General features: G+C 41.0%; 1 protein-coding gene and 7 non-coding genes across 8 annotated transcripts in view; 1 reads left to right on the top strand and 7 right to left on the bottom strand.

The window, feature by feature from the left end:
- Positions 1–46: 46 nt before the first annotated feature.
- On the bottom strand, positions 47–128 carry trnas-uga (transfer RNA serine (anticodon UGA)). Its single transcript has one exon. It is a non-coding gene; the product is annotated as a tRNA-Ser (tRNA).
- A 1,146-nt stretch (positions 129–1,274) lies between these two features.
- Positions 1,275–1,356, bottom strand: trnas-uga (transfer RNA serine (anticodon UGA)). Its single transcript has one exon. It is a non-coding gene; the product is annotated as a tRNA-Ser (tRNA).
- Positions 1,357–2,501: 1,145 nt separating this feature from the next.
- On the bottom strand, positions 2,502–2,583 carry trnas-uga (transfer RNA serine (anticodon UGA)). The gene has a single exon. It is a non-coding gene; the product is annotated as a tRNA-Ser (tRNA).
- A 1,146-nt stretch (positions 2,584–3,729) lies between these two features.
- Positions 3,730–3,811, bottom strand: trnal-uaa (transfer RNA leucine (anticodon UAA)). The gene has a single exon. It is a non-coding gene; the product is annotated as a tRNA-Leu (tRNA).
- Positions 3,812–4,960: 1,149 nt separating this feature from the next.
- trnas-uga (transfer RNA serine (anticodon UGA)) lies at positions 4,961–5,042 on the bottom strand. Its single transcript has one exon. It is a non-coding gene; the product is annotated as a tRNA-Ser (tRNA).
- A 1,133-nt stretch (positions 5,043–6,175) lies between these two features.
- On the bottom strand, positions 6,176–6,257 carry trnas-uga (transfer RNA serine (anticodon UGA)). The gene has a single exon. It is a non-coding gene; the product is annotated as a tRNA-Ser (tRNA).
- A 679-nt stretch (positions 6,258–6,936) lies between these two features.
- Positions 6,937–7,018, bottom strand: trnas-cga (transfer RNA serine (anticodon CGA)). The gene has a single exon. It is a non-coding gene; the product is annotated as a tRNA-Ser (tRNA).
- A 4,285-nt stretch (positions 7,019–11,303) lies between these two features.
- Positions 11,304–23,144, top strand: part of nt5e (5'-nucleotidase, ecto (CD73)) — a 38,153-nt gene continuing 26,312 nt past the window's right edge. The window contains exon 1 of the mRNA XM_056247569.1: positions 11,304–11,676. Coding sequence (XP_056103544.1) covers positions 11,350–11,676 — 327 coding nt within the window. The 5' untranslated portion in view covers positions 11,304–11,349. The remainder of the gene's footprint in view (positions 11,677–23,144) is intronic.

Below are 23,144 nucleotides of genomic sequence, written 5' to 3'. Positions count from 1 at the left end.
GGATGTCACAATTCCTGTCGCAAACAGACAAAGTGACGAGGATCCACGTAGTCGGCAGGGTTCGAACCTGCGCGGGGAGACCCCAATGGATTTCAAGTCCATCGCCTTAACCTCTCGGCCACGACTACTCCTGCCTGTGGGTCACATGCTATTTTTTTTTCTGGATGTGAGCAACAGAGGACACTGGGGCCAACCATCAATGCAAAAGCGAGCAGCAGAGGATGCACTCGACTAAAATACTGTGATGGCAAAAAGGAGTTCAACGACGTCTTCACCTACACGAAAAGAGTGTCGTGATCCGGATTTGGACTGGGGATGCTGCGGGCACAACACAAAGTACTAAACACTATACAGAGAAAGCAAACCACTCCCTCAGGCCTGCACACGACCGCTTAGAAGTGACTGAACATACATAGTCGACAGCAAGCTTCAGCTCGTTTCTCTAAAGTCCCCCACCACTGCTTGCTGAGACAGCAACCAAGCATTACAGAAGGCAAAACAACACCAAATGCTGGGAAATAACACATCACCACATCTTTTCTTGAAGAGGAAGCCCACCTCCCTCAAAGGCTGGTAAGAGGCAGGCAAGTGATTAGGGGAGGTCTGCAACTAACTGACAGACTTAAACCCTGGACCCTCAGATTAAAAGTCTGATGCTCTACCGACTGAGCTATCCGGGCTCTTACCAAGGTACAGGCACCTCGGGGATTTAACAGCACTTTCTCCATAAAGTGTTCCTGCTTTGTCAGCTTAAAATTTGTGGCATCAAATGATGAAGACCACAATATATAAAGGGACAAAAGAGATAGTCTGCTCCTGGCAAGCTAGGAACACTGACATTGAAAGAGTGTTCTTTTTTTCATGGCCGGTTGCTAACTCTAAGGTGGTTTGGACAAACAAGTAATTGGTACATAAATTGGTACATAAATTGAGTAGGTTTCTGTTTCACTATGCTAAGAGAGAACAAATCCGACATTTCAGAACACTAATATGCAAGATTCTCCACCAAATAGAATGCGGCAACTCTTGAGCTGCACACTGTGAAGGCCTTGAAGTTATCGGGGATGCCAAAGCCATTGCTCCGATTGCCTGAATAGAATGGAAAAAATCACAGATGATCTGGGCCTTTTGAAACGGTGCTCACTTCAAGCTTGAAAAGAGATGTGAGTTGCCCATTTTAAGTGCTGCATATGAAGTAAGAGAAAAATCCAGATTGTACTCAGCTCCTGGATGTCACAATTCCTGTCGCAAACAGACAAAGTGACGAGGATCCACGTAGTCGGCAGGGTTCGAACCTGCGCGGGGAGACCCCAATGGATTTCAAGTCCATCGCCTTAACCTCTCGGCCACGACTACTCCTGCCTGTGGGTCACATGCTATTTTTTTTCTGGATGTGAGCAACAGAGGACACTGGGGCCAACCATCAATGCAAAAGCGAGCAGCAGAGGATGCACTCGACTAAAATACTGTGATGGCAAAAAGGAGTTCAACGACGTCTTCACCTACACGAAAAGAGTGTCGTGATCCGGATTTGGACTGGGAATGCTGCGGGCACAACACAAAGTACTAAACACTATACAGAGAAAGCAAACCACTCACTCAGGCCTGCACACGACCGCTTAGAAGTGACTGAACATACATAGTCGACAGCAAGCTTCAGCTCGTTTCTCTAAAGTCCCCCACCACTGCTTGCTGAGACAGCAAACAAGCATTACAGAAGGCAAAACAACACCAAATGCTGGGAAATAACACATCACCACATCTTTTCTTGAAGAGGAAGCCCACCTCCCTCAAAGGCTGGTAAGAGGACAGCAAGTGATTAGGGGAGGTCTGCAACTAACTGACAGACTTAAACCCTGGACCCTCAGATTAAAAGTCTGATGCTCTACCGACTGAGCTATCCGGGCTCTTACCAAGGTACAGGCACCTCGGGGATTTAACAGCACTTTCTCCATAAAGTGTTCCTGCTTTGTCAGCTTAAAATTTGTGGCATCAAATGATGAAGACCACAATATATAAAGGGACAAAAGAGATAGTCTGCTCCTGGCAAGCTAGGAACACTGACATTGAAAGAGTGTTCTTTTTTTCATGGCCGGTTGCTAACTCTAAGGTGGTTTGGACAAACAAGTAATTGGTACATAAATTGGTACATAAATTGAGTAGGTTTCTGTTTCACTATGCTAAGAGAGAACAAATCCGACATTTCAGAACACTAATATGCAAGATTCTCCACCAAATAGAATGCGGCAACTCTTGAGCTGCACACTGTGAAGGCCTTGAAGTTATCGGGGATGCCAAAGCCATTGCTCCAATTGCCTGAATAGAATGGGCAAAATCACAGATGATCTGGGCCTTTTGAAACGGTGCTCACTTCAAGCTTGAAAAGAGATGTGAGTTGCCCATTTTAAGTGCTGCATATGAAGTAAGAGAAAAATCCAGATTGTACACAGCTCCTGGATGTCACAATTCCTGTTGCAAACAGACAAAGTGACGAGGATCCACGTAGTCGGCAGGGTTCGAACCTGCGCGGGGAGACCCCAATGGATTTCAAGTCCATCGCCTTAACCTCTCGGCCACGACTACTCCTGCCTGTGGGTCACATGCTATTTTTTTTTCTGGATGTGAGCAACAGAGGACACTGGGGCCAACCATCAATGCAAAAGCGAGCAGCAGAGGATGCACTCGACTAAAATACTGTGATGGCAAAAAGGAGTTCAACGACGTCTTCACCTACACGAAAAGAGTGTCGTGATCCGGATTTGGACTGGGGATGCTGCGGGCACAACACAAAGTACTAAACACTATACAGAGAAAGCAAACCACTCACTCAGGCCTGCACACTGCCGCTTAGAAGTGACTGAACATACATAGTCGACAGCAAGCTTCAGCTCGTTTCTCTAAAGTCCCCCACCACTGCTTGCTGAGACAGCAACCAAGCATTACAGAAGGCAAAACAACACCAAATGCTGGGAAATAACACATCACCACATCTTTTCTTGAAGAGGAAGCCCACCTCCCTCAAAGGCTGGTAAGAGGACAGCAAGTGATTAGGGGAGGTCTGCAACTAACTGACAGACTTAAACCCTGGACCCTCAGATTAAAAGTCTGATGCTCTACCGACTGAGCTATCCGGGCTCTTACCAAGGTACAGGCACCTCGGGGATTTAACAGCACTTTCTCCATAAAGTGTTCCTGCTTTGTCAGCTTAAAATTTGTGGCATCAAATGATGAAGACCACAATATATAAAGGGACAAAAGAGATAGTCTGCTCCTGGCAAGCTAGGAACACTGACATTGAAAGAGTGTTCTTTTTTTCATGGCCGGTTGCTAACTCTAAGGTGGTTTGGACAAACAAGTAATTGGTACATAAATTGGTACATAAATTGAGTAGGTTTCTGTTTCACTATGCTAAGAGAGAACAAATCCGACATTTCAGAACACTAATATGCAAGATTCTCCACCAAATAGAATGCGGCAACTCTTGAGCTGCACACTGTGAAGGCCTTGAAGTTATCGGGGATGCCAAAGCCATTGCTCCGATTGCCTGAATAGAATGGGCAAAATCACAGATGATCTGGGCCTTTTGAAACGGTGCTCACTTCAAGCTTGAAAAGAGATGTGAGTTGCCCATTTTAAGTGCTGCATATGAAGTAAGAGAAAAATCCAGATTGTACACAGCTCCTGGATGTCACAATTCCTGTCGCAAACAGACAAAGTGACGAGGATCCACGTAGTCGGCAGGGTTCGAACCTGCGCGGGGAGACCCCAATGGATTTTAAGTCCATCACCTTAACCTCTCTGCCACGACTACTCCTGCCTGTGGGTCACATGCTATTTTTTTTCTGGATGTGAGCAACAGAGGACACTGGGGCCAACCATCAATGCAAAAGCGAGCAGCAGAGGATGCACTCGACTAAAATACTGTGATGGCAAAAAGGAGTTCAACGACGTCTTCACCTACACGAAAAGAGTGTCGTGATCCGGATTTGGACTGGGGATGCTGCGGGCACAACACAAAGTACTAAACACTATACAGAGAAAACAAACCACTCTCTCAGGCCTGCACACGGCCGCTTAGAAGTGACTGAACATACATAGTCGACAGCAAGCTTCAGCCCGTTTCTCTAAAGTCCCCCACCACTGCTTGCTGAGACAGCAAACAAGCATTACAGAAGGCAAAACAACACCAAATGCTGGGAAATAACACATCGCCACATCTTTTCTTGAAGAGGAAGCCCACCTCCCTCAAAGGCTGGTAAGAGGACAGCAAGTGATTAGGGGAGGTCTGCAACAAACTGACAGACCTTCGAATGAACAGGGACTTGAACCCTGGACCCTCAGATTAAAAGTCTGATGCTCTACCGACTGAGCTATCCGGGCTCTTTCCAAGGAACAGGGACCCCGGTGATTTAACAGCACTTTCTCCATAAAGTGTTCCTGCTTTGTCAGCTTAAAATTTGTGGCATTAAATGATGAAGACCACAATTTATAAAGGGACAAAAGAGATAGGCTGCTCCTGGCAATCTAGGAACACTGACATTGAAAGAGTGTTCTTTTTTTCATGGCCGGTTGCTAACTCTAAGGTGGTTTGGACAAACAAGTAATTGGTACATAATGAGTAGGTTTCTGTTTCACTATGCTAAGAGAGAACAAATCCGACATTTCAAAACACTAATACGCAAGATTCTCCACCAAATAGAATGCGGCAACTATTGAGCTGCACACTGTGAAGGCCTTGAAGTTATCGGGGATGCCAAAGCCATTGCTCCAATTGCCTGAATAGAATGGGCAAAATCACAGATGATCTGGGCCTTTTGAAACGGTGCTCACTTCAAGCTTGAAAAGAGATGTGAGTTGCCCATTTTAAGTGCTGCATATGAAGTAAGAGAAAAATCCAGATTGTACACAGCTCCTGGATGTCACAATTCCTGTTGCAAACAGACAAAGTGACGAGGATCCACGTAGTCGGCAGGGTTCGAACCTGCGCGGGGAGACCCCAATGGATTTCAAGTCCATCGCCTTAACCTCTCGGCCACGACTACTCCTGCCTGTGGGTCACATGCTATTTTTTTTCTGGATGTGAGCAACAGAGGACACTGGGGCCAACCATCAATGCAAAAGCGAGCAGCAGAGGATGCACTCGACTAAAATACTGTGATGGCAAAAAGGAGTTCAACGACGTCTTCACCTACACGAAAAGAGTGTCGTGATCCGGATTTGGACTGGGGATGCTGCGGGCACAACACAAAGTACTAAACACTATACAGAGAAAGCAAACCACTCATTTAGGCCTGCACACGACCGCTTAGAAGTGACTGAACATACATAGTCGACAGCAAGCTTCAGCTCGTTTCTCTAAAGTCCCCCACCACTGCTTGCTGAGACAGCAACCAAGCATTACAGAAGGCAAAACAACACCAAATGCTGGGAAATAACACATCACCACATCCTTTCTTGAAGAGGAAGCACACCTCCCTCAAAGGCTGGTAAGAGGACAGCAAGTGATTAGGGGAGGTCTGCAACTAACTGACAGACTTAAACCCTGGACCCTCAGATTAAAAGTCTGATGCTCTACCGACTGAGCTATCCGGGCTCTTACCAAGGTTCAGGCACCTCGGGGATTTAACAGCACTTTCTCCATAAAGTGTTCCTGCTTTGTCAGCTTAAAATTTGTGGCATCAAATGATGAAGACCACAATATATAAAGGGACAAAAGAGATAGTCTGCTCCTGGCAAGCTAGAAACACTGACATTGAAAGAGTGTTCTTTTTTTCATGGCCGGTTGCTAACTCTAAGGTGGTTTGGACAAACAAGTAATTGGTACATAAATTGAGTAGGTTTCTGTTTCACTATGCTAAGAGAGAACAAATCCGACATTTCAGAACACTAATATGCAAGATTCTCCACCAAATAGAATGCGGCAACTCTTGAGCTGCACACTGTGAAGGCCTTGAAGTTATCGGGGATGCCAAAGCCATTGCTCCGATTGCCTGAATAGAATGGGCAAAATCACAGATGATCTGGGCCTTTTGAAACGGTGCTCACTTCAAGCTTGAAAAGAGATGTGAGTTGCCCATTTTAAGTGCTGCATATGAAGTAAGAGAAAAATCCAGATTGTACACAACTCCTGGATGTCACAATTCCTGTCGCAAACAGACAAAGTGACAAGGATCCACGTAGTCGGCAGGGTTCGAACCTGCGCGGGGAGACCCCAATGGATTTCAAGTCCATCGCCTTAACCTCTCGGCCACGACTACTCCTGCCTGTGGGTCACATGCTATTTATTTTCTGGATGTGAGCAACAGAGGACACTGGGGCCAACCATCAATGCAAAAGCGAGCAGCAGAGGATGCACTCGACTAAAATACTGTGATGGCAAAAAGGAGTTCAACAACGTCTTCACCTACACGAAAAGAGTGTCGTGATCCGGATTTGGACTGGGGATGCTGCGGGCACAACACAAAGTACTAAACACTATACAGAGAAAGCAAACCACTCTCTCAGGCCTGCACACGGCCGCTTAGAAGTGACTGAACATACATAGTCGACAGCAAGCTTCAGCTCGTTTCTCTAAAGTCCCCCACCACTGCTTGCTGAGACAGCAAACAAGCATTACAGAAGGCAAAACAACACCAAATGCTGGGAAATAACACATCGCCACATCTTTTCTTGAAGAGGAAGCCCACCTCCCTCAAAGGCTGGTAAGAGGACAGCAAGTGATTAGGGGAGGTCTGCAACAAACTGACAGACCTTATAATAGAATGGGCATAATAGAATGGGCAAAATCACAGATGATCTGGGCCTATTTGAAACGGTGCTCACTTCAGGCTTGAAAAGAGATGTGGGTTTCCTAATATACGTGCTGCATATGAAGTTAAAGAAAAAATCAGCTCGTACACAGCTCCTGTCGCAAACAGACAAAGTGACGAGGATCCACGTAGTCGGCAGGGTTCAAACCTGGGCGGGGAGACCCCAACGGATTTCGAGTCCATCGCCTTAACCTCTCGGCCACGACTACTCCTGCCTGTGAGTCACATGCTATTTTCTTTTCTGGATGTGAGAAACAGAGAACACCGTGGCCAACCATCAATGCCAATGTGAGCAGCAGAGGATGCACTCGGCTAAAGTACTGTGATGGCAAAAAGGAGTTCAATGACAAGGTACAGGCACCTCTGGGATTTAACAGCACTTTCTCCATATTGAATTAAATTGAATCCATCTTACCCCTTGAAGGGTGCGGTTGAGAGTGCCAGCCCAACCCCCAGTCCTTTAGTGGGGGCTCGGGAGCAGACACTCTGCTACTGTTAAGAAATGTTTGAGAAAAGTTCCCACGCTGCCAAAAAATCTACTAAGAGAACCAGTCTCTCAAGACTGGTCTATGTGTTACTAGAGCGACCGATTCGGTGCCCTGTATGGCGAACCGGCAGGGAACAACCGAACTGACTGCTCTGAGACTCTCCTCAGAGGGGACAAGCATCCCAGTGCCGCTACGTTTCCGGGCGAACACGGAGATATGGGCTTGTCGGAGACCGTTCCGTCCCGACGCACACGAGGTGGCGAGGTTGGTAGAACGGCCCCTTGAAAGCATCGAAGGGAAATGGGCACCATATAGTGAGGTGCTAAACACTTCCCCCTGGAAATTAAGAGAACCAGCCTCTCGAGACTGGTCTCTGGTATTACTCAAGCGACCAATTCGATGCCCTGAAGCGGTGAACCGGCAGGGAACAGCCGAACTGATTGCTCTGAGACCCTCCTCGGAGGGGGCGAGAATCCCAGCGCGCTACGTTTCCGAGTGGACACTGAGATAAGGACTCGCCTGAGACTAGAACTTGCTGGAGACCGTTGTGCCCCGAAGCACACGAGGTGATGGGGTTGGCAGAATGGCCCCTGAGGGCACCGAAGGGAGATGGGCACCATATAATGAGGTGTTATTCATTTCCCCCCAGGAATTTCACCAGTTATTTCCTCAGAATTAAATGCAGCCAAAGATCAACCAGACAAGTAAACACGGTCTGGATGAAAGGCTGAATAGTATATTAATACAGACATCTAACTCCTCAGAGATCAGATAAGTAGCTATTATTTAATTTTTGAGAAAATTAAATGCAGCCAAATATCAACAAGAGAAGTAGAAATGGTCTAGGTGAAAGGCTGAATATAGTGTATTAATACAGACATAAACTCAGATCAGTATTTAACATTTAATTTCATCACAATTAAATGCAGCCAGATATCAATCAGATAGAACTTGGTCTGGAGGAAAGGTGGAATCTATTATTTTCATACATCTACTTTTAAAGCCAGACAAATATTTCATTTAATTTCTCAAAATTAAATTCATACTATAATCTCAAACACAAAAAGAACCATAAATAATAGTCTACAAACACATACCGGTAATTAGTTTGCACACAATAAGAGAAAGAAAGGGAAATTCCCATCTGCTCAGTTCCCTGCGCATATATATATTGCGGACCCATTAGGCTTGTTTGAGATGAGCAAAATCTGCGCAGAACCGATCACCGGTGATCACCGCGAGATGCATGCCGGTTAGAAATGTGTCCTAGTGCGGTCCGCCTTGCTCTGATGTCATGCTGACTTATGTCAAAAAACTCTCGTGAGCGCAAGGCAGACGTGTCGAATTCATAGACAGTAAAAGAAATGGACACAGCGACCCCATAGATTTCAACAGAAAAGTGAAGCCGATTAGAAGCACTCACTTCTTGATGGCTGAGCGTACTGTGCAGGTTTAAAATGAGCTTGACGACGTGAGCAACCTGTCTGACAGTTGTAAGTCTTCTAGTAGCTGTGCCAAGAGGAATCTGAATCATTCCCTTCCGAATCTTGCAGAGCCGGAGAGCGTGAGTAGCTGTCCATGAGCTAGCAGCAGGAACAACTTTGTGACGCTTTAAGGGCTTCTTCCTTGACTTTATGCCTCCACGTCCCCCTGATTGCCTGCGAGCTTCTCCTTCTGTCTATACGATAATTTCTCTACTGTGCGACAGAGAGTCGCGTGGTTATAAAGAAATCATTAGCCTATTTTTACAAAAACGGCTTCTACGGGGCCATAACGTAAGATACAAAGTAGTGGTGCCTTTTATACATTGTCGTGTTTCTTTAGAAATAAATAATGGACAAATTGAGTCTTTGGATGCCTCAGATGTAAAGTTATTCGCTGTCAAAGTGACGCCAAAATGAATGGGAGTCAATGGAATGCTAACAGCAGGTGATGGTCTGCTACAATGGCGGCCCCCGGGGGAAGCTTCAGTTTCCGGCTGATGGATTACCCCCTTGGTCAAATTCTGCAGTCGAGCGCAGTTGCTCTCCACCAACTGCACTGATCAAAAGCATGATGGGAAACGACTTGCTGACGACACAGCTTAATGCTCATTGGTTTAAACAACCGTGATGTATTGTTCTATTTTAAAATTTTTGATTTTAAAACTCTGATATCATGTTTTATGTGTATAAATTATGTGTGAATATTCCCAAACTCTCTGACAGTGCGATCTCTATATGGGTTGTGATGTAATTTTTATTAAAAAAATATAAAAACACATGTCTCTATTAAAGAAAAAAAAAGATTGATAAACACGTATTTGGAATGGGATTACTTTGGGTGTCTTGTTCATTATATTTATTTTCATAAAAGTAACAGAACTTAAATTTTATCCAGTTTATTAGTTTATTAGTTTATTAGTCGGACATATCTCTCTTCTCGCAATGGATCAGACACCTGTGAGATCAAAGATGGATTGCTAATAAACTGGATGTAATTTAAGTTCTGTTGCTTTTACATGAAAATAAATATAATGAACAAGAAACCCAAAGTACGTGTTATTTAATTACATACCAAAGATGTGTTTATCAATCATTTTTACTTTAATTACAGACATGTTTTGTCACCATTGTTGATATATGTGTGTCATGGTAGATTAACTTTTTGTGCTCATCTTTGTTACAATCTTTTAACTGATTGTTATAATATTGGTGGATCTTATGCTGCAGTAACACAGGGTTTGTGATGTGAATATATTAAAGGTTTAACTGTTACAGCGGCAGTCTGGTAAGTAATAAGTGAAGCTGGTAATGCTGTTTGTGGAGTTGTTTAATCCTCCTCTGCTGAGATCTTCACAGATTTAATGTCTTCTTTTCTCTTCAGTTGATTTCATCTAAGACTGTGGCTGGAAGTCAGTTTTAGTTCTTGTGTTTCCGCTCGTCTCTTTTTCTGTTCTCTTATTTCCTTCAGTGATTCTGCTTGTTGACAGACTTATTAAGGCTGAGATGACTCCATATTTAATATACAACGATTTTGTGGCTCAGATAAGGTCCAGTTCTGGTTTATTTCTTTGCTCTTGGCTGACATGTGGCACTACTATGGCCTGCTTGTGGCCCAGATCTGGCAAACAGGAGTGGGCTGGTCATTCCACGCTGCATGTGGGCCAGATCATCTTTGTGCCAAAAACGCTGTATTCTGCTGCCAGGCCATCAGATGGCGATGAAACACTATAGACTGAACATGTAATATGCATATGCATGACTTCATCATCTTCAGAGATTCATGTTTTACTGAGACCGTTTTCAAAAACTTGCACTTTAAAACCGTTCCCGAACGTTTTCAGGCCACCAAAACACTGTTGTTCTGTAAACAAACGGCCAAATGAACAAAAGGTTTTACGTTTTTAGTTGAAAACAGTGTTGTGTAAACAGCCCCACAGATTAATAAACAAACTGAAAACGTGACAGTATTAGAAGCTTACAACTTTGAGTAAAACATCATTTAGAAATTTAGGCAATCATTTTCCCCATATTTTCTAAGTAGGCCTACACTCAACTAATTACATTTTACAGTGTACATTTATAGTCACATATTTCAATATATGAAAAGTGGCAATTCCTTATGTATTATACAATATCTTGTATTATAGGCTATATTAACAATAGGCTATATTTACACAATATATTATTTCATATATTTTTCAGTATATTTACACCATTTAATGTATTGACCATAAATATATGGAAAGGTCTACATAAGTTGTTTCAATATCAACGTTGGGATATTAAGATAATTTCTTGATTTGTAAAGTGTAGGCTACTGCAAAATTTCAATTCACCAAAAATGCAAGCTAGAAACAGAAATCAAAACAGTCCAAAGTAACCCTGTCCAATCCAGTTCACGTCTTTGATCCCTGGTAAACAAGTTGCTCATGCTAACTATGTAGGCCTGTATGTAATTTTCTCTGAAATGGAATAGCCTCGGTGCTTACCACTAACCCCGCCTCCAGAAGCCCGTTGAACGCGACTGATGAGACTCTCAATATAGCGAACTAAACGAAGGCAGAGAAGATGAGGATGATGCAGTGGCTCAATTCATTATTTTTCATTTGGATTCACTGTCAGGTTTGCAGGACAGAGTTTGAGCTGACTTTACTCCACACTAATGATGTCCACGCACGAGTGGAGGAGACCAACAGAGACTCAGGCAAATGCAGTAAAGCGCCTTGTTTCGCTGGAGTTGCACGGAGATTTACGAAAATCAAAGAAGTTCGTACCAAGGAGAAAAATGTTCTGCTGCTGGACGCGGGGGATCAGTTTCAAGGGACCGTCTGGTTTAACTTTTACAAAGGCGCAGAAGCGGCGTATTTCATGAATAAACTCGGATACGATGCGATGGTAAGAATTTTATGCCCACAATTATCGGGTTCACGAAAACTTAGGGTAATTGGTTTGTAGGTAAATAATTAAAAACGTCTGTAAGGCAATAACGCTTGATGCTCTTTTTGAAAGTTAAATATTTTTTACATTGTCCTGTGTGTGTCCTTGTGCATGGAGCAACAATTTAAAAAGTATGCAATTGAGGATGGCGTAAAAAAAGGGCAAATGCAAGGCTGCATTTAATTAATCAAAAATACAGTAAAACTTGAAATATTGTAAAATATTATTACAATTAAAAATAATTGTTTTCTATTTTAATACATATAAACATGTAATTCATTCCTGTGATGACAAAGCTGAATTTTCAGCATCGTTAGTGGAGAGTGGGGTGGTTGCACTCCAATCAGTAATGAGCTAGAGAGAGAGAATATTCATGTTACACATGCTCAGTTAACCCCTCTTCCTTACTAGTAAAATGCATTCACATATAACCATTCCTTCTGCAAAAAATAGATTTCAAGTTAAAAAAGTATTTTTTACATGCATTGTAAAAAAATCCTAATTTTACAGAAAATAACTGATTTGTTGACGATCATTTTCTTTCATTTTAAATTCTACTCAAAACACTGTAAAATTACAAATACAAATTCAGCTGTTATTTTACATATTGTGACATTAATGACAAATTCCAAAAATTCACATTTTTTATACAGAAAATGTATTATATTTTTCATACAGTATATTTTTCTAAATGTATGTACAATTACCAATATAATCTGTAATTTAACAGTAACAAAACAGTTAAATGATAAAACGGTTAAATGACTGGCAGCCCCCCAAAAAACGGTAACATTAAATTAAAACATCCTAAATTAAATAAACTGAAAAACACTGTTATTTTACAGGTATTTCCTGATCATATACCTTCATTGTAAAAAAAAAAAAAAAAAAAAAACTTAAAAAAGGGTCAAATGACTGGCAGCTACGGCTGCCAAACAAAAACCATAAAATTAAAGTAAAGTATTATAATTTAAATGAACGAAAAAACTCTGTTATTTCACAGGTATTCCCTGCATTATTATGATCAAATACCTTCATTGTAAAAAAAGGGTCAAATGACTGGCAGCTATGGCTGCCAAACAAAAATCATAAAATTTAAGTAAAATATGCTAATTTAAATAAAGTGGAAAAAACTTTAACAGAAATTTAATGTCACCATGATTGAGATCAGTGTTTGCTTTAGTTGGGCTCATGACCCTTGAGTTTTAACATTAGTTTATCTCTGGCTGCTTTACCTGTGTTTTGATACACATTTGTTAAGGCAAAAAATCTAGGAGAAAATCTCATCAGATGATGTTGATCATTTATTGGTGATGTTATAGTCTAGGGTGGCCATAATTTGATTACCAAAAGCAAGGACACTCGGCCCGGCAAAAATGATACTCGAAGTTTACTCAAAGATGCCTTATTAATTTCAATACATTTAAAGTAGGCTATGCCTCCTCTGTATGGACAGAAAATGGTTATATTACAAGACACAAATTCAGATAGGCTTCTCAGAGGTTACTCAATATGTTTTATTATGACATGTTTAAAAAATAATGAATGAAATAATGATAGAAATAATGTATCTTCTGTATTAGAAAAATAAATATATAACAATTATATAACTAAAAGAAATACCTCCAAATTGAACAAAAATAGCTCTCACAAACTTACAAAAACGAACTAACAAAATATATTTATATCTTTAGTTTTCTTCCTCTTTATCCTGTTTTTCTTCCTCATCCTCCTTCTTTGCCCATCTATATTTTGCTGTAGAGTTTATCTTTCCCAGCAGTTTTTTGAAAACCAGGACATTTTCATCACTTTATAAAAAACAGCCAGGACAGGACGTGAAAACAGGACATGTCCTGGGAAAACAGGTCTCTTGGTCACCCTATTACAGTCATCATGTGTTGACCTGATTCACTGATAGGACAGTCAAATCTCTGAATATATTAGCTGAGATTACATTACATATAGATGGACTTTAGTTTTATACAAAGTCTATGATTAATGTCATAATTTTTCACATGACCCTTGAAATATTGTGGCGTAAGTATTATAACTAGGGCTGGTATTGACACAAATTTCACAATTCAATTTGATTTCGATTCAAAAGCTTGCAATTCGATTTCGATTACGATTCGATTCAATATTGATTATTTTGGATATCAGGTACAATACATGGCAAATTTTTTCAAGGAAAACAAATCTCTTAACTAATGCTGTAAACTATGGGAGTCAGTTGTAGCTTACTAGGGTTCATTAGCCTACTATAATATTGAAGGTAAGAATTAACTGATTTGTAGCTATACAAACACTTAAATCACACTTTTATTTATTTGTATAATAAGAAAGTTATATGAAATATAAATATTTAAATGGTGGCTGTCATAAAAACTTGCCAGATTTATTCAAACATGCATTAAATATTGAAGAACATTCAAAATTATAATGAATATGTAACATGGTGCAAATATTTAGCAAAATTCTCCTCTCTAGAGTTCACTTTTCTAGCTGACTAACTGACTAAGTTTATGGTCACATGGTTTACTGAGGTAAATGTGACACATTGTTTACAAGCAGGGGTTAAATTGGGATTTATTATGTGGGGGTGCTCTCCCTAGGGGGGTCCGGGGGCATTACCCCGGGATTTTTTTTTTGGAAAAATAAACCATTAAATAGCACTTTCTGGAGAGTTTTGTGCAAAGAAATGGAGAAATTGAGTATTACATGATATGTGAAAAACTGCAAGGTTAAGAGCATTTACTTTGCAACAGGTATTAGGACATTTAGCATTTACATTACTGTTAATCAGTCATCACTTGATTACACGTTGTATTACCTTGTTATGATATAGTGAGTGACCCATACAATGTGCCAAACATAATGTGCCACATGGAGAGACAGTGCAGCATATGACAGTAGCAACAGCTGAGAAGATTTGGGTCTGTGGTGACCAGGTCCACCTCATACAAACTTCCTTCTCCCATTCTCTCTCTTTACTACGACAACACACACACACACACATAAAAAGGCAAAGTTTTGATTTCTGGCTCCAGTGGTTGCCTCACATAACCCACATACACAACCCACGTAAAGTTGATAATTCCGCGAATAACTGCAATTGCAGATTTCGAACAGAGATGGCGAGGTCTAGCAAGTCTTATATTTAATTCACACAGATCAAATACAAATATGCTGACTGAATAGATTGCTAGTTTATTTTAAGTAGCCAGCTAAAGTTAAATTAGCAGTTCTCTTGGCAGTTTGCTGATAATCCGGTATCTGAAGTAAAATGCTCAAAACATCTCCTGAGAAAAATCACATGGTCAACCTAGTCCTGGTTATTTAATTTTGATTTAGTCTTATTTTCCTTACCTTGTCATTCAAGGCCAGGGCACTTTTTTTGACATTTCTGGAACATCCACATCCCGCGCAACCACGTGTCAGATGTGCATGCGCGAGCGGTGCGCGATCATGGTCGACTGACAACGAGATTAAGCAGCTGAACAAAAATACGGCCGATTGTTCTCATCTCAGCTCCGCCGAGACAAAATAGACATGCCATTTCAAAAATCTTTCATTTATTGTCAGAAATATGTTTTCAAAAGCATCACTTTCATCAAATTGTATGTGACATAATTTCCAGTAGGCAACTGACTGCAAACGAGCAGGCTTATGTGCCGGGGCTGAGCCCCGGAGAGCCCCGGCCCAATTTAACCACTGTTTACAAGCTGTTTAACTGACGTCTTTCCACGGATGAAACACTGATTGAGCGATACCACGTTACATGATATGGATTTCGATAAGTTGTACTCTATCTTTTAACACACTTTCAGACGTTCATTCATGTTTATTCGGCGCTGTAACTGGTATTATTAAGGCGGAAGAGGAGATCATGTGCTTCTGCTTCTCTTGAGCTGAGCAGCGCCCGAGCGATCTCACGCCACAGCGCCAAAACGCTATTTATGTTTTTGAATTTTGTAAGAGAATGGACGTAATTCAAAATTTGAGACTTTATTTCATAATAATAGTCACAAAGCACAAAGATTATTGTGTTTTATTGGATGGGATGCGCGCTACAATGTTCCATTCATTCATCAAATAAAAACAGGATGACTAATCGATTCTTGAGATTTAAGAATCAATATCGGTTCGTAAAAATGAGAATCGATTAATATCGACAAATCGATATTTTTTTACCCAGCCCTAATTATAACAATTTGAAATTTTAAAATTATATATCATACAAAAAATGTTTTGAGCTGGTTTATTTTTTCAGGAGTATAGAGACATCAAGAATCAACATATGAATATCAACAATAGTGACAATCAACAAAGCCTTTTTGTGACTTTATAGTAGTTCAGAGTTGATCGGAATTTTTATTTATTTATCACCATTGTTGTAATTCATATGCTGATTCTTGATGTCTGTGTGAGTCTATATGGTCCTGTCAAAACATTTTCTGTATAATGACTTCATAAAATCTGAGTATCACAGCACTGCAGGATCTTCTATAGCAGTATTTAAATGCAAAATTAACAACTAATATTTAACGACTTAATCAGATATTCCACTTCAGGTGGTATCAATATAGCAGGCAACTGCATGCTGACTATTATCACTAAAAAGTGCTCAACATCATCTGATCTGAGATTCTCTTGGATTCCTACAATAACAAATATGTATCAGAGACACACAGTTAAAGCAGCAAGAGAAAAAATTATGTTAAAAACTAAAGGGTCAAGAGCCCAACTAAAGCAAACACTGATCTCCATTATTATTTTCAATAAAATATCAACTTCTAAACCTCTTTATGAAAAATATCTTAATATGTGTTCCAAAGATGAACGAAGGTCTATGGGTTTGGAACGACACAAGGGTGAGCAATTAAAGACAGAAAATTTGTTTATGGGTGAACTAACCTTTTAAACACACAGTTCTGTAAGCTTTCACAGAAGTTCGTAGAAGAATTATTATATTTCAGTGTGTCACGTTTCAGGTCCAATGAAGATGAAGATTGTTAGATTTACAAAATAAAGTAGATATTTAATAAACAGAAGTATAGCTTCCAAACAGTATACGACAGCATGTATCAAACATAACACAAACAATACTGGACACGGACTGAAACAAATTGAGGAACTTACATACATAGAGATAATGAACTAAATGAAGACCGCTGTGCTCGTTGAATTAAACTACACTGAAAAAAATGATACTTTGGACCAACCTAAAAAATTACTGTAATTTGTTACAACTAAATTTATTAGTCTTTCTCAAGCTATATTTTTGATTCGGTTTAAACTTTAATTTTTAATTTAATAGCAATCAAAATAGTTATTCTGCTCAACAAAAAAGTTAAATGACTCTGAAGCAGTGTTAAAGTTAATGAGATAATTAAGTGATTAATTGAGTGATGATTGAGCATTATTGAAGACACCTGATGTTAACAAGCAGAATCACTGAAGGAGAAAAAAATATTTTTAAGTCACTATTATGGTGATCAGTGTGTGTTTTAGTTGGACTCTTGACCCTTAAATCATTAACCTTTAATGTTGTTTGGCTGCTGACAGCCAGATGAACAACTAGAAAAGGTGATCTGATGGTGTTGGTTGAGTTTTAACATAATCATTATTTCACAATCATTTGACCTGAATCAACTCATATTGAGTCCCATTTAGGTTTACTTTATTAATTATAGCAGCACTGGCCTTGTTCAGCATAATATTTTTAGCCTTTTCAATGAAATCCAAACTATCAATTCAATAAAAAGAAAACTTCAAAACCACTTATGTTGGCACACACAGACATCAATAATTAACGTATGAATCTCAGCAATGGTGACAAACAGATCACCTCTGAACATAAGCTCATTATTTATTCATGCAGCAATGCATGCTGGGAGCCATGAATGAGTTTTGATTGGTGGCACCCAGAATGCACTGCAACATGCTTATTATTGTCACCATTGATGAGATTCACAGTAAGGGTGTGCGATATCACGGTTTTTGATCGTGGACGATTAAAATGTCTCCACGATCTGCTTTTGAAGAAATATCGTAGTATCGTGCATTTTATCAGTTGCAGTTCTGGCGCCGAGCTCCGTCTCAACATACAACAAATGTTAACGCAGAGGAAGGGGACACAGAAGTTCATTATTTGCATGTGCTTTAAAGCCTTGCTGGTTAAACATGTAATTCACGTGCTGATGCACTGTTCTGACGTGTGCTTTCTGAGCGCATACACCCGAAGCACACGGGCACTAAAAGCCTGTCTAACAGCGTCTGTTTACTGGACTACGTTATAAGTTATCTTTCGAGTCTTATTGCGCTAATATTGTCAAATACTCACAAGGTTTACATAAACAAAGTTGGTTATGTCTAAAGTGAAAGCAAACAGAAAAAGAATGAGAGAAAATCGGCTTGTTGTCAAATGCGTGTATATTAGACGCGTCGCGTGCAGCTCTTAAAGCGACAGTAGCCAGTTAGTAAACAAGCTGCCTCTTGTCCTTAAAGAGATAGTTCACCCAAAAATAAAAATTCTGTCATTATTTACTCACTCTAATGTTGTTCCAAACCTGTATTAATTTCTTTCTTCTGTTGAAAATAAAAGTTATTTGGAAGAATGTGGCTAACCAAACAGTTGCTGGTCCCCATTGACTTCCATAGTAGGAAAACATATACTATGGAAGTCACTGGAGTACAGCAACAACTGTTTGGTTAGCCACATTCTTCCAAATAACTTTTATTTTCAACAGAAGAAAGAAACTTATTCGGGTTTAAAACAACTTGAGAGAGTACATGATGACAATTAAAATGTTTGGGAGAACTATCCCTTTAATGTTAATAAAACAACAAAACACAAAGAGGAAATCACTCACTGCTCTTGACTGAGAACTTTAGTAGTAGCTTTAATAATAATCAATGTATAATTTATACAGTGAAGTCAATGTTGTTTTATTTTCGTATTTGTTCATTTAGCCTAATTACTTTCTTCAATGCTACTGTTAAATACCCCTACTGTAGCTGAAAAATAAAGCACTGTTTATTTCATTTGTATATTAAGTTGTGTATGCTTAATGTGTATCTTTGTTCCTAGTTCTTAATAACAAAGAAAATAATGATAAAGATTTTTATCTTCGTCACTTTGGCCTAAATGTCTGCCATTCTTTTTTCTTTTGTTACCTATAAGGCTTTTTTTTTAAATAGGGACATTAGTTTGGCTGTAATGCTCAGTCACTTGCAAAATAGTAAAACATGAAAAAGAATCGTGATAAAATCGTTAATCGTGATTTTCCTGAAAAAAATCGTGATATGATATTTTTGCCATATCGCCCACCCCTAATTCACAGGCTGATTCTTGATGTCTGTGTGTCTAAAAATGACATGAGACATGTTTAAAAAAATCTTTGGATTTCATTGTAAAAGGTAAAAATATTATGCTGTACAACAAGGCCAATGCTGCTATAATTAATAAAGTAAACCTAAATTTAGACTCAATATGAGTTCAGTGAATCAGGTCAAATGATTGTGAAATAATGATTGTTAAAACACAACCAACACCATCAGATCACCTTTTCTAGTTGTTCATCTGGCTCTTATAACTCACGTACAGCAGGCAAACAACATCTAAAGTTAATGATTTAAGAGTCAAGAGCCCAACTAAAACACAGACTGATCTCCATAACGGTGACATAAAAATTCTGGTTTTCTCCTTCAGTGATTCTGCTTGTTAACATCAGGTGTCTTCAATAATGCTCAATCATGATTCAATTAATCACTTAATTATCTCATTAATTATCTCATTAACTTTAACACCGCTTCAGTGATACTTGAACTTTTTGTTGAGCAGAATAACTTGATTGATATTAAATTAAAATTTTAAGTTTAAACCAAATCAAAAATATAGCTTGAGAAAAACTAATAAATTTAGCTGTAACAAATTACAGTAATTTTTTTGTGTTTGTTATTTGCTTTAAGGAAAACTGAACAAAACAGGTTTAAATCAGAAACTGTGATTTTCACTTTAGGCCAATATAAAAATGCACTTTAAATGAATGACACAGTAGTTTCACTTTTTTCAGTGGCAACTGAAAAAAGTTTTTATTTTTATACATGGCAACAGATAATGGCGGGAAACTAGATCAAAGGAAACAGGTAACTGGGGAATACAAACTAAAAGTCCATACAAATTAAACCAACTCTATCTCTTCGTCCAACCCGCAACAAACTCCCCTTCATTATGGTGAATGTATTGTTTCCAAATGTATTGTGATAATTTACCAAAACCTGGTTATTACTTCTTTGTCCTTTTACTAGTCTTTGTCTTTATACAGCCAAGTTAATTGTAATTTTAATGAATGTTGCAACTGCCCATGTGGACAACATTTTTCTATTCAAGTATAAATTGTCCATATATTATCATATGTACACATGTTGCAGCATGTATTGTATTGAAATTTTGGCTTTCCAATACAAACGGTGTCTGAGAAACTCAAGGAACTGAAAAAAGTGTCGCAACCATCCCCACAGCCTACTCCAGTCTTTAGTGTCACATGATCCTTCAGAAATCATTCTAATATGCTGATTTGCTGCTCAAGAAACATTCATTATTATTATTATCAATGTTGAAAACAGTTTTTGCTGCTTAACCTTTTAATAGAAACAATTTAAACATTTGTGGTAAGATTTAAAGGTGACATATTATGCCCCTTTTCACAAGATGTAATATAAATCTATGATGTCCTCAGAATGTGTCTGGGAAATTTCAGCACAAAATACCCACCAGATCATTTATTATATCTTGTCAAATTTGCCCCTTTTTGGGTGTGGGCAAAAATGTGTGTTTATGTGTGTCACTCGTCCAAAATCTCATTAATAACCAGTAGTGGAGTGAAGCCTTATGGAGAGACTGGATGTTTCTGAATGGTTAGTAGGGGATACATTTATGTAGTTGTTGTGGAGTTACATTATGATTCATTTCATCGACTTGCATGTCATTTTTAACTTTAACACAAGTTGACACAGTTCCCTGAGGTCTTTATGAGACAGCTGTGACATTTTTTGGTCAAATAGTGTTTAGTGCACGTCTGTGCAGCCAACGACAGAACAGTTTGCATGCTTTGCTCGAACTTTTGCCATTGCATTAGAACGTACTCGGTTACTAACGTAACCTCGGTTCTCTCTAGAGAGGGAACGAGTACTGCGTAATAGCTTTACGCTAGGGGAAAAACTCTTTTCCGCGAGATATTGAAGCCAAAAATTATCCTTTAATTTTTTATTAATGCAAAACGCTTTGCAGCAGCAAGCAAACATAGGCGAAACAGCTCGCGCGCCTATTGGTTGCTCTGCAGCAAATGCAGCAGCCTATCGAGAGAGACTCTGCGTGACGTAATGACCAATGGGGGCAATTCGCGCCCATATCGTCACGTCCCGCCAGAAGGGGCGTGGTCTCGCCCTATAAATATGCTCGTTAGGCTGATACAAGCTGGTTTTTATCGCTGAAGCGAACCAGAGCGTATTCCACGCACGGCAAGATACGCAGTACTCGTTCCCTCTCTAGAGAGAACCGAGGTTACGTTAGTAACCGAGTACGTTCTCTTACGAGAGTATCTCTCGTACTGCGTAATAGCTTTACGCTAGGGGAACACAATGCAACACGCCGTGCGTAAAGGGATCCAACACCAAAGTCCCAGGGGCCGAAGCCCAGGGCTCATGTAGTGCATAATCACCATAAACTCACATAGAGTAAAGGAAGAGAGGCTGGAAGCGTCATTCCCTATAAAAAAGCACCCAGCGGGGCTATTATATGACCATCAAACGCGCAGCCAGGGTGAAAGCATTCAGCCTGATCTGGGCGGCCATACGTGAGTCAACACTCATGGGGCTGCAGTAAACTCAGCATCTGGGCCGCAGAGCGGGGCAGATAGCACTGAATTTAGACCGCCAAAAGCTTAGCTTGTAAGGCGGGTACCTCCAGGTTATAGTATTTTATAAATGTAGACGGCGAGGCCCAGCCCGCGGCCGTACAGATATCTTGCAGGGAAACCCCGCTAGACCATGCCCACGAAGAGGCCACGCCTCTCGTGGAATGCGCCCTGACACCCAAGGGGCACTGTAAGCCCTTCGCAGAGTAAGCGAGCGCGATGGCATCCACTATCCATCTGGATAGGCTCTGTTTTGAGGCGGCGAGTCCCTTGGAACGCCCGCCGAACAAAACAAAAAGCTGCTCCGTCTGTCTGAAAACAGACGAGCGTGCCACATAAGCTCTCAATGCCCTGACGGGGCAGAAGAGACTTGCATCCTCCTCCTCACTGAGAACCGGAAGGGCAGACAGGGAAATGACCTGGGCCCTGAACGGCGTGTTGAGGGATTTCGGGACATACCCGTGTTTCGGTTTGAGAATGACCTTTGAGTCATTAGGCCCAAACTCCATACACGACGCGCTTACTGAAAGCGCCTGTAGGTCCCCTATGCGCTTCACTGAAGCGAGAGCCATGAGAAACACTGTCTTGAACGACAGGTGTTTCATGTCCACCAGCTGGATTGGCTCGAACGGGGCGCCTTTCATGGCCTCCAAGACCGTGGAAGGGTCCCACGTCGGGACTGAAGGGGGCCTTGGAGGGTTCAGCCTCCGAGCTCCCCTAAGGAAACGCACGACTAAGTCGTTTTTCCCAAGCGACTGGCCAGACACCGGTTTTGCAAACGTTGCTATGGCCGCCACATATACTTTGAGCGTGGATGGGGTCCTGCCCTTATCCAGTAGCTCTTGAAGGAAGGAAAGCACTTCCGCAACCCCGCACTCCACAGGTGAAAGGCTCTGGGCCTGACACCATGTAGAGAAAACAGACCATTTCGAGGAGTAGAGCCGCCTGGTAGACGGAGCTCTAGCCTGCGCGATCGTGTTTAGCACTCCCTCTGGGAGGCTAGCGGGTACCCGTTGATGGCCCATGCGTGCAGGGACCATAACTCCGGGCGAGGGTGCCAGATCGAGCCCTCCGCCTGAGAGAGGAGGTCTCTCCTCAATGGTACAGGCCATGGGGCAGTGCTGGTCAGCTGCATCAGGGCAGGGAACCACGTCTGGTTCGTCCAGAGCGGGGCTACAAGCAGCACTGGGCATCCGTTTTCCCTGATTCGTTCCAACACCTGAGGCAGGAGCGAGACAGGAGGAAAAGCATACAGGGGGCAGCGGGGCCAAACATGAGCCAGCGCGTCCTTGCTTTTCGAGAAAAACTCCGGGCAATGAGCGTTTTCTTGGGACGCGAATAGGTCCACCTGAGCTCTGCCGAACGTTTTCCACAGCAGCTGGACCGTCTGCGGGTGCAGCGACCATTCCCCTGCTGGAACGTTTTTCCTGGACAGTCTGTCTGGTCCCACGTTCAGGTGACCAGGCACGTGCGCCGCTCTCAGTGAGAGCAGGTTGTGCTGAGCCCAAA

This window comes from Rhinichthys klamathensis, unplaced genomic scaffold, assembly GCF_029890125.1.
Source record: "Rhinichthys klamathensis goyatoka isolate OS25496 unplaced genomic scaffold, OSU_Roscu_1.1 h1tg000001l_1, whole genome shotgun sequence".
In the NCBI taxonomy this organism is placed as follows: domain Eukaryota; kingdom Metazoa; phylum Chordata; class Actinopteri; order Cypriniformes; family Leuciscidae; genus Rhinichthys; species Rhinichthys klamathensis.
The sequence above is the reverse complement of the archived record's forward strand: the minus strand, read 5'-3'. Positions and strand labels throughout refer to the sequence as shown.